Source organism: Mus musculus, chromosome 3, assembly GCF_000001635.26.
Source record: "Mus musculus strain C57BL/6J chromosome 3, GRCm38.p6 C57BL/6J".
In the NCBI taxonomy this organism is placed as follows: Eukaryota; Metazoa; Chordata; class Mammalia; order Rodentia; family Muridae; genus Mus; species Mus musculus.
The window spans coordinates 135,821,661-135,832,953 of record NC_000069.6 but is presented as its reverse complement, the minus strand read 5'-3'; the positions used below and the strand labels follow the sequence as shown (position 1 = coordinate 135,832,953).

General features: G+C 44.4%; 1 protein-coding gene across 6 annotated transcripts in view; it reads right to left on the bottom strand.

The window, feature by feature from the left end:
- Positions 1–11,293, bottom strand: part of Slc39a8 (solute carrier family 39 (metal ion transporter), member 8) — a 71,691-nt gene that overhangs the window by 55,619 nt on the left and 4,779 nt on the right. For 2 of the 6 annotated variants that reach the window (XM_006501935.4, XM_006501936.4), the window contains exons 1-2: positions 7,154–7,304; positions 6,264–6,714 (exon numbers count right to left, since the gene is read on the bottom strand). In XM_006501935.4, the coding sequence (XP_006501998.1) occupies positions 6,264–6,482 (219 nt within the window). In that variant the 5' untranslated portion in view covers positions 6,483–6,714; positions 7,154–7,304. Of the gene's footprint in view, positions 1–6,263; positions 6,715–6,870; positions 7,305–7,422; positions 7,676–11,293 lie in introns of those variants that run through there. The other 4 variants (NM_026228.5, NM_001135149.1, NM_001135150.1 and 1 more) reach the window with 4 other exon arrangements.

Genomic DNA, 11,293 nt, shown 5'->3' with positions numbered 1-11,293 from the left:
GAGGAAGAGAAGAAGGGTGAAGATGAGGAGGAGGAGAAAGAAGAAGACCTGAGGGACATACACAGACAAATCCTTCAGGCTTCCTGTCTAGCCTCCTTGGCAAGTTCTAGGCCAGTGAAAGAACCTGTCTCATAAACAATACGGAAAAGGAGAAACTAAGGAATAATAGTTGAAGTTGCGTGCTGGCTTCTGTATGGGCTCCCACACACACACTAAAAATAAGAACCAGTCTTCCTTACTAGGTCCCTTGTAACCTTATGACTGTTCCTTTCATGTGACTAAGCAATGGGGCCAGATAACTGATGTCCATAGTCCAAAATATGAGGTAATGGTTTATCTACCTGGATAAAATGTTTTCTTAGGCTATAACAAAAATGTATGCACTACAGCAAAGTGTTCAAGGCTATCAAGGATTCTACCACTTATACCATTAGTCCTGGTACTTAATCTCTCTGTGCTGTAAGACATGTTCTGTAAGACAAAACATGGGACCTTTATTATAGGACTGTTGTGATAACAAAATGTGATATTAAAAGTAAAATAATTAGAAGGGTTGTATAGCATAATGAAATATTAGAAACTCCTACTAAAATTACCTACATTTTACACATAAGGATCCACATGACACATGGGGTAGTGGGCAAAAGACATACACTTGGAGTTAGATATGGAAAGAATAAAAAGCGTCTCCCTTCTTCAGTGGATCCCACCCACACCTGGTGCCTAGGCAAATGAAGCTCTTGACGTCATAGTCAAATGAAGGATCCATGCAGGTCCATCATCCTACCAAAGCCTGAAAACACAGCATGTTGTGTACGATCACCTTAAGTGAGAGTGATGGAGTGAGGAGCAGGGCACCCTCATCTAGGAGACTTAACAAGGAGCCAGGCATCATCGTTCTGTATCCCACACATGGGCTCTCATGAGAACCAGCAGGCATTCCTATCATATCTCTACACAAAAAGGTCAAAGAAGAAAGGAACATGTGTTCTTCATCTCTCCCACCCATAGTCTTTGCTCCCTAGACTGTCTCCCAATACTATCTATCATTGCCTTTACCTCAGGGAAAATATGTAATACGTGACAGTAAGCAATACATACAAGAAAAATGCAGTGGCCGCATGTACATACACATGCCTCTTTTGCTATACACTGCCAGCTTTGCCATCCATTAACCTCAGTCAGGAGTTATCTTTCTATGTCCAGAGTCCTCTGGCTTCATAGAATCAAAGGGTACTAAAGAAAAAGATTCAATAATTACATGATCATTCCAGCCAAAAGATTGTAGGAACAGAATAGGGACCTAGCTCCCTGGTAGCATGTTTTTCATGTTTGATACCAAACACTGCAAATAAGTAAGTATTGTTGAAGAGAGAGAGTGTGCATTCTTGAGGGGCCTTTTGCATACTCTCTGGGTGAAGAGCCTGTATTATTGCCTTCTGCAAGCTCCAGAGTGAAAAGGTCAGGACACCTTGTAAACTCCACAACCTCCTCAGCCCCCACCTCCACTCATTCTGTACATTCCACGCTCTCACCCCACCTCTGGAAATGCAGGTCTGCTTCTGCCTCATTTCTGTTTGTACTCTCTAACCAGATGTATCATCTGAGCATGCATTACAATCATACGCGCATGTGTTCTACCTGCTGCAATGACCTCTAACTGTGGAATTCCAGATTGCTGTTCTCCTTAACAAACTTTACAGGTTGATTCAAAAAATCCTAATGAAATCTTAGACAATGGAGAAGGTGGAGCATCCTCTAATCCCAACACTTGAGAGGATAAGACAGGAACCTCAGAAGTTTAAGGCCCTAAAGAAGTGAGAGTCTGTCTCCAAAATTCCAAACAAAAAGTCTAATTCAGGCATGGTATAAACCAACTGCGATGTCAGCCCCTGAAGAGGTGAGTGGGTCATCCCGTCTGCTTGTTTAAATCTTCACTGGAGAAGACACCTCATGTGAGATACAGCCACATAAGGAGAAAAGTGTAATAACACAAATAAAATTATATACATAGTGTACTATGATTGTAAAGGACTAGGAGTTAGATCCAAAGTAGAAAGAAGAGTCACAAATCGATAATAATCAATGCAAAAGTATAGGTCCTTCCGCACACTCCTGACTTGAGACAAAAGCCTAAAGGCCTGGTTTTATAGGGCTCCCTGCTTGTGCCCCAATAAGACAAATTCAAGGCCAGGACCAGGACTTGTTCACTCCAAAGCTGTGGACTTATCAGCTTCCCTGTCTTTGTTCAAGACTGACCAACACCCAAATTGTGGGAGTGATATCCCTCAAAGACATCAAACTCCCCCGCTCAAAGAGAGGACAGATTTGGGATCCCAAGTTCTCTTCGCGACTCCACATCCTACCTCCCAGTTCCACTCCACTTTACAGAGTGTACATCTCTCTGTGTGCTTGACTGTGGTGTGTTTCCTCACCTCTAACAAAAAGTCTTTTCTCACTGGTGGGTCCTGTCAGCTCTGTGGGAGATTTTCCCCACTGCTACCTGGTGTGCTCAAGACTTTTTCTGATTTTTAATTTTTTTACCCAGCACAGAAAACAAACCTGAAAAACATCCCTAGATAGGAGCAATTGTATCAACTAAGGTAGAGCCACACAGGAGAAAGTAATTCCTCCTAAACTCTTGGCCAGACCTAAACAACTTCTCAGAGTGTAATGCCCAAACAGATTAAAAACAGGTACCTCAACATATGTGGGTATAAATGGTACCAAAGGATAACTTAAAAGACATACAGGAGGCACAGCACAGAAAAGCTGATCATTCATCTTAAAACACGTGAAGTTTAGGGACTGTGCATAGCTGAGCAGAGCCTAGCTCCCTAGAGTCCCTGGGTTCCAAACTGCTCAAAAGAGTGATATAATAAGCTCCGTATTAACACTGTATTTTATACAAGTTAGTAGAGGTATCGGCGGAACGAATACGTAGATAACTGAAGGGAACAAGATAAATACCTTGCAAGAATTCAGAATATAGTGCAATCTTGGGTGACAGGATTTTTAAGACAAGAGTAGCTAGGCTTTTCTAAGATGTTTGTTTAGATAGGAGAACTCAAGAGAAAGCAAATCTTTCTAGGTAGAAGCAGGAAGGCTCCAAGGAAAACACTGAGGAACAGCATACAGAAGGGTAGAGCGTTCAGTTCAGTAGGTGCCAAGTCTGATGAGGCACAAGGGGAGCAGAGCCAGTAATGCCAGGCTCAAGACTTGGAGTTCATAAGTGAAACGGAGTTTATGGAGGGTTATTCAAAGAAAGCATACGACGTTGCTTTAGGAAGATTGATAATAAATTCAAATAGTCCAAAAACAGACTGTGGGCATCCCGATGATGATGAGAATGTAAGAGGAACACATCTGATGCAGGAGACGGCAGGAAGATCCAGAGGGAAGCTGAGGGCATGAAGCCCAAGTGGAGGGACCGTATGGAACAAGAACCACGTCACCTAGCCCTATCCCAGAACCTCAGGGATGTTTGAGTGGAGGTGTTCCTGGAGCTCAGCATAACGCTCCGGAAAAAGAGCGTTTCTCTTTTGCTTACCGGGTGTCCACATCAGAGACTGTGGCAATGTGGTTCCTGAGAAGAGGAAATGATGGGAAACGGAAAGAAGAGAAACAGTGAGAGACCAGCGTGGGAACAAACAGAAGGCAGCCCCCTCGATCCCCTAGATCCATCCTTCCTAGAGATTCTGATCTCCGGGTCTCCGGGGCTTCCCTGTGTTCTGTATTTCCTGTATTTCCCGGAACAGATCAGTCTGTATATCAGTCAAGGCGCACTCCAGAGCCGTTTGGCAATCAAGACCCTCTTTCTTACGAAGTTTGTGTTGTTCTCCTACCTAACTCTTTTGACCCTCAATCAATTGTCATTAAAAGGCAAATTTGGAAACTGTGTTGTTCCCACTGAGAATGCTAGTCACCTCTTGTTTCTCAAAGCAGCAAGGCAATCGTAACCTTGAATACCAAAAAAGAAACATTTCCAAACGCGCCACTTTCAATGGTCCATTGCCCAAAAGAAATTTATCCAACCGCTATCAAAACTCTCATCCAAATGTCCAATTCTGTGGGCAAGTCTTGTATAATATTAAGAAATTTCTGGCCCAGGGAAACCTTCTACTTCCTCAGACTTTTCCAGAGTCAGATAATGACATTTCTCACAAGGGCTTTACATGGTGCTAGTCTGTGCCCCGCAGAGAACTGAAGTTGCAGTCTTTCAAGTATGAAGACGATAAAGGTCCTACATTTCATTTCAGATCTGGTGGTTTAATGCTGGAGCACATGAGTGCCTTGGCAAGGCTATCTATCAATTACCAGCAAATTAATGGATTCTTCTAGATTGGCATTTGCCATCATTTCGCCAGTGATTGCTGTTTTCATTAAGACTTCACAGAACTGCAAAGAGATGTTTGTTAAGCCTGATTAGTTCGGAGTTTTTCTTGGCTTCTCTGTTTCCAAGCTAATTATGGGCTTCCTCCTGTCTCCTTTTGATACTCATAATGAGAATATACACGCAAATATGAGAATGAGAATAAAGGTTTCAACATATAATTTACCCATTGGGACATCTATCCTACATGCTTACAGGCAAACATTATATTGCTACTAGTAAATGTAACCAGTTTTCCTAAATAGATTAGGTAAACCCCTTACTTTCTTTCAAGGGAGCTTGGGGTCTTTGGCCTCTTTAAAACTCCAGACTCTGTGAGATAAGGCTATCGTTTAAGTCAACACAGTATGTGGGTTGCAGATACAGCCTCAAGTCAGTCCCTAAGCTTCATTCCAAGCAAATGACCACACCTACCTAGAAACTAGTCAGCTCAGCTGCTTCCCCCACCCCCTTTAGAAGAAGACAATACAGCTAGCCCAGAAAAGACCTACCATTGTATCTGCCTTGTTTCAAAATACATCAGTAAAATATATGGACATTTCAGTAATTGCAACATGTAATTTCTCAAACATTAAATCAAATATAAAAACATACGAGAAATGAAGCTTAAGGCCGTTTACATTTTAAAAACTCAGCATGGAGCAGCACAAACTCCTTCTAGGTCAAAGAAAGATCATATATCACGGCATCTGAAAAGCTCTGCATCTTGAATTATATACATTTTAACTAGTAAAAGATAGTAGTACCAGAAACAAATCCATGGGCTAGGGTCTGTAGCTTAGTGGTATAGTGTTTGACTTGCAAGCTAGACAAAATACGTCTAATTTAATCCCCAGGAAGGAAGGAAGGAACCTAACTATAATGCTAATGAATGTTGAGGAATTTATCTGAGTAAAGTTTCCTTCATTGTAATCAAAGATCAGACTCTTTGGAAAATGTCACGTTTCCAAAAGCAGAGCTGTAGAATATAGAATTTCCCAAACATCTTAGGAACAGAAACTTTTCTAGCAAACCTCCACTGCCCCCAAATGATAAACTCTATATGAACTGCCCCATCTGCTAGTTAGCGTGTAGGTAAGCAAGAACGTGTAGAATGAAGTATTGATTTAATTGCCACCTCTAATGGCTTGCTGGGCTGGGGATTAGAACTTGCGGTCTCCATCACCAGATGATAGCCCAAGCCCTGAGACAAATGTGATTTTTAATTACTCTATAAAGTTCAAGCCCACCCTTAAACCTGAGGCATTAGTACATGACTAGGTACGCATGTACTGAAAAAAATGTACGTTTTGTTATTTTGAATGAATTTTAGAGTTAAACACATGACATGACGTGACTAGAAAATGACTCCAACCCCAGGCTGGCACCAACTGAACCAGTAATCACGGGGTGATCTGAGTTTTAAGGTGTCCACAGTTTCCCCATCTGTAAGGTGTGCTGTTTCAGCCCTAACGGCCTTATGCAATATTCACAAGAGTGTTTTTAAATGGGAGTGGTCACTCACCCTGAAACTGATAAGGACCGCAGGTGACAGGTTCCTACTGCTGAATGTGTAAGTTAAGTAAATGGCTCTTTCCTTAAGAATTAAATATACCATTCCTATCTAAAGTTCATATCTTGGGTGAGTTTCCGCCCTCAACTACTTCGTAGACCTATCCGTTTTTCTATAGATCAACAAGTCCTCTGGTAGCTCAACTTCTCATTTTGGCTTGCCAGATCTCTAACTCAAGTCCCTTAATGCCCGGTGAACCAACCGGTGAGGATCAAATGACCGCTTCAAACTTGAAAAACTTCACGAAATCCTTTCTCTGGTGCTACTGCTCTGGGGATGGGAATCTGAGAAAACTGCAGAGAACGGGGCCACCCTTACCTGGTTGAAGTGCAGCTGGCCCAGGTCCAGCGCTCCCTGCTGGGATGCAGCCCCCAGACGCTCCAGCAGGCGCCCCAGCTGCGCGGCCGACAGGCTCCGGTTGGCGCCGAACACGCTCAGCACATCCTCACTGAAGGCGAGCTCCGGTCCCTCCGAGGGGTGTCCCAGGCTGGTGGCCGCCAGCAGCAGCAGCCCGGCCACTGCCCGGCCCGGAGCCATCGTGGAGCGCGCAGCTCCGGAGCTAGCTGATGCAGGGACCCGCGCCGGTGCCCCGGTGTCAGTGCCGTTAGGGTGGGGGTGGGAGGGTGCGCCGGTCCCGCGTCACTGCCTGGCCCAGTTAGCGAGACACTCCGTGCCCCCGCTCTGCAGTCTCAGACCTTCGGGGCATTGAAGAGGTAGAACAGCCAGAAGGGCGATAGGCAGTGTGGCCTCTCGGAGCCTCCTGCGGAGCCTGAGATAAAAGGAACAAAGGGGGACAGAGATAAAGGGCACTGGGTCAGCAGTCTGCGGGCCCCAGAGCTCTGAGTGGCCAGAGTCTCGAACTCCGAGCCGGGCGTGGGGCCAGCTGCCCGGAGCCTGGTTTGCTGAAGCCCCAGGATTTGCTTACAGTGTGGTGACTCTCGCTTGTCCCGGATATAAAGCCCCAACCGCGCCACACTTCGGGGAACTAAATCCTCTGACTGTGCAACCCCAACTCCTCTTCCTGTCTTGAGGCTTTTTTTTCCCGCCGCAGAAACGTGGAAGGGTCGGGACTGAAGCTCCCACCCCCCAAAAATCTGCAGAGAAACACTCCCTCGGGGTCCCCAGGTTCCCGCGTCTACGCTGGACCCTCTCTGCACAACTGGCTGTGAGCTTGGCAAGTTGAAACGGAGAAGTTGCTAGCCTCTCACCTCTACTGTCTATGTCAGCCCCTGAGGTTCAAATATATTCAAAATACTTCTCTCTCTCTCTCTCTCTCTCTCTCTCTCTCTCTCTCTCTCTCTCTCTCTCTCTCTCTCTGTCTGTCTTTCTCTCTCCTTTCTCTAAGAAACTCTGAGATCAGGCCCTGCACCCTTTAGAGATAAGAAGGGGAGGGAGAGTGTTGTCCCCGCCCCTGAAGCACGTGGTGTCACACTCCCCCAGGCTGATCTCCCAAGTGCGTCCACGCCGGGGCGCTTACCTCTCTGTCTGCCATCCCAGCCGCTGTGGTGCCTACTCCCTGGAGCCCACCTCCACGGTGGGATCCCTAGCCCCCTTCCTGGTGTCCCGGCCCACTTTTTTGGTGACCTCCATGAAATCAGCTTCCTGCAACGGTGTCTAGAGCCCCTTGCATTGTCTCAAAAATGAACAGGAATTGGTTTTTTGCCTCACTTCTTAAAAATCAGAGGAGAAAGAGGAAACCAAATCAGTCGCAAGTTGGTGGGCTAGCTGAGCCAGCAGGGGCCTCGCGGGCCCTTCCTGACGCCGCTCGGGATATCCGCAGATCACAAGGAATGTTTATTTGCTCAGACGAAGGTTCAAGAAAAGCTGAGTTGGGTGTCAGGTCAACAAGTTTGTGTAAAGTGAATGTGGTGTTTGGGGACAAAGGTTGTGTCCGGTGGATGAAACGATCTAGAAATAAAGAAATAAAGTGAAACCCGCTCGGCTGTCAGAAAAAGAATTCAAAGTGCTGTTCATGCCTTTCAGGATGGGTGTGTGTGTGTGTTTTACCCTCCTAAAAACAGCAAGTTTAAAAACAGGCAGACAGCTAACAGAAAAACAAGGTAGAAGGAAAAAGAAACTATTACTCATAAGAAATTTGGCGCTCTCCCTCTCTCTTTCTCTCTCTCTCTCTCTCTCTCTCTCTCTCTCTCTCTCTCTCTCTCTCTCTCTCTCCCCCCCCCCGTGTGTGTGTGTGTGTGTGTGTGTGTGTGTGTGTGTGTGTGTGTGTGTGGCAGGAGGGGGGGCGGGGGCGGGGGTGCTGGATTCTAGGAAGATGGGGGCCTAGGCAAGAACAACAGAAGGACTTTCCTGTGATAGAGGTGGGGATATGTTCCGTCTCACACCAGAGGCATTAGGCAGCTGTACAGGGCAGCTGCCAGGAGGAAGTTTTCTGCATAAGTGTGCCAAGCCTTAATGTGGAGAATAATTTCTTCATGACTGGAAGCAATTCAGATCAACAGATCCCAGGTGAGAAGCACTCACCTGTACATGACAAAAAGCCCTGCCTTGAAAGGCAGTGAACTAAATGATCCTGAGGCTGGACTCTTTCCAATTAAAAAAAAAAAAAAATCTGTCCGATGTTGGTATTAATTTACAGAACGGTACTGATGCTCAAAGGGCAAACCTCTCACAAAAGGGCCAAATGTAAGTTGATAGCACAAAGGAGCTCTTGCATCTACCCAGCTGATAAGTTTCTGATTAAAAAAAAAAAGTCTCTTCAACTTTTTAGTGGAGTTTTAAGTGTAGTATATTGTCTATTTCTCCCTTTTTGCTTTAGTGACAAACGAGCAAGTGGCTTCTGAGCACGAGTGGATCCTTTAAAAGGCTGGACTCCTTATCTGGCATTAAAGCCCTGGGAGGCCTTTGGTCCTGTGGAGGCCTGATGCCCCTGTGTAGGGGGATGCTAGGGAGGTGAGACAGGAGTGGGTTGGTGGGTGGGTGACCGAGGGGAGGGAGGGTGGGATTGGGGTTTGCAGAGGGGAATCTGGGAGAGGAGACAAATTTTGAAATGTAAATAAATAAAATAACCAATAAAAAAAGAAAGCTAGAAGGAAAAAAAAAAAGGCTGGCCTCCATCCAAAGGGTGGTCTCTTCTTTTCAGGATATCCACAGCTAACTCTGTGGATAAAAATGAAGTGCTGAGCTGTTTGGGTAGTGGACAAGTGCAGCGAATGAATTTTCAATAATACAAAGGTTACGTTGTGGATTTCTTTAGGTATAATTTATTTGACAGCCACTGGGTAAGCACATATTTACCAGCCAATTGAACCCTATGGAACAATAAAATAATAACCTGCTTGAAAACTTTATTAAGTACAGTTCATACAATGTAAGTATACAAGTTAAGAGAAAATACTTGGAAAATTGCAAGTTGACAGACAATTTGGGGCTAATGTCTAGTTCTTCTACCTTAATAAATTATCATCATTATAGCACTATTCAGATTTTGTTTGGTACTCAAACTGTGGCATTTCATCAGTAATATAACTAGTAATGAAAAAAAGCTACTAGTTTAAAACACAAGGTGTAATGCACAAAATACTTCCTTTTTAAAGAAATGTACTTTGAAATTCAAGTAGTTTTAAATGATAAAACAAGGTGAGCATACAACGAATATTGGCCGGAGGGTTTGAAAGCTACCGTTTTCTGTTTCCAACTGTCATGTGGAAAGTCACTTGAAAAACACAGGCATCTATTCAGTTTGCTCAACAAGAAACAAGGTAACGAGCCAAGTGAGGAATCAACCCAGACTCTTTGTTTCTGAGTATCTAACTTAGAAGTCACTTGTCAGAATAAAATATCAAAACACTTCGAAGAAATTAAAGATTAATTCTGCAAATGAAAGGTCTGCTAACTTCAATTTTACAATATTTTTGTTTGGTTGGTTGGGTTTTGTTTCTGTTTTTTGAGACAGAGCCTCATATAACCCAGACTGGTGTCAAACTTACTACTATATAGCTAAAAATAACCTTTGAGTTCTAATTCTCCTGCCTCTACCTCCCAAGTGCTGGGATTTGGGGCCTGTGCTATCACTCTGGTTGCTGCTGGGGCTCAAACCTAGACCATATGCTGAACAAACACTCTATCAGTTGAGCTATATCCCCAGCCCACCTTTTCTTGATAGTTCCAATTTTTTCTCAGCCCAAATATTTTGCTACTGCAGCAAATACAAAGCAAATTTATGTCTTTGTAGTGTGTGCACCTCTCTGTAGACGCACTAAGAATTCTAATTCTAGGCCGGGCGTGGTAGCGCACGCCTTTAATCCCAGCAGGCAGAGGCAGGCAGATTTCTGAGTTTGAGGCCAGCCTGGTCTACAAAGTGAGTTCCAGGACAGCCAGGGCTATACAGAGAAACCCTGTCTCAAAAACCAAAAAAAAAAAAAAAAAAAAAAAAAAAAAAAAAAATTCTAATTCTAGTACAGTAGTTCCCAACCTTCCCGATGCTGCAACCCTTTTAATAAAGTTCCTCATGTTGTGATCACACACACACACACACACACACACACACCATACAATTATTTTGTTGCTACTTTATAACTGCAGTGTTGCTACTGTTATGAATTGTAATGTAAGTATTGTTGGAGATAGAGGTTTGCCAAAGGGGTCACAACACACAGGTTGAGAACCACTGCTCTCAAGGACAGTACATCTGGTTTACTCGCCTTCTTTTCCCTTCCACTGAGTGAAGGGAGCAGCAACCAACAACACCTGCATGGAGAAGACCCACCGTGACATTGTGGAACTTGACTAAGGGACAAAGGGCCTGAAAGCAGGAAGGGGTCATTATAGGAAATTAGAGCCTAAACAAGATCATGAGTGTTCCTAAATAGGGGAAGAGACACGCAGAGTCAAAAATGTTTATCCCTAATGGGTCAAGACTATATGTACACACACAGACAGACCGTTAGAGTTCAAAGATAATTCAGGAAGCATTCTTCTCTGTGGGATTTGCCAGAGCCCACCTGTCAAAGCAATGGCTTGGTGTGGCCTGCAGAGCCAGAACTATTTTACCTTTAGGAATCTAAGCTATAGACTAGAAAGGAAAGGTGTGTTCTAAGGGAAAATGTAAAGATTGCAGTGAAGAATTGCATGAGCAAAGCCTTATGATCAGTCCCCAGCACTAAGGGGAACGGGGGGTGGGGAGAAGGAAGGAAAAAAGAAGGAAAGAACGGTTGCAGTGAAGAAAGATGGAGGCCCTTCTTATGTCTGTGGATGATTGCAAGCAAATAATTAACAGGGCAGGAAACCCTTGAGCTTAAAGAACAGGTAAAACTTTGACAGAAAGGCAAGAAGCGAGTAGACATTGTAAGAAGTGTTAACTAAAACATCGCCAGAGCCCTACGAGACCA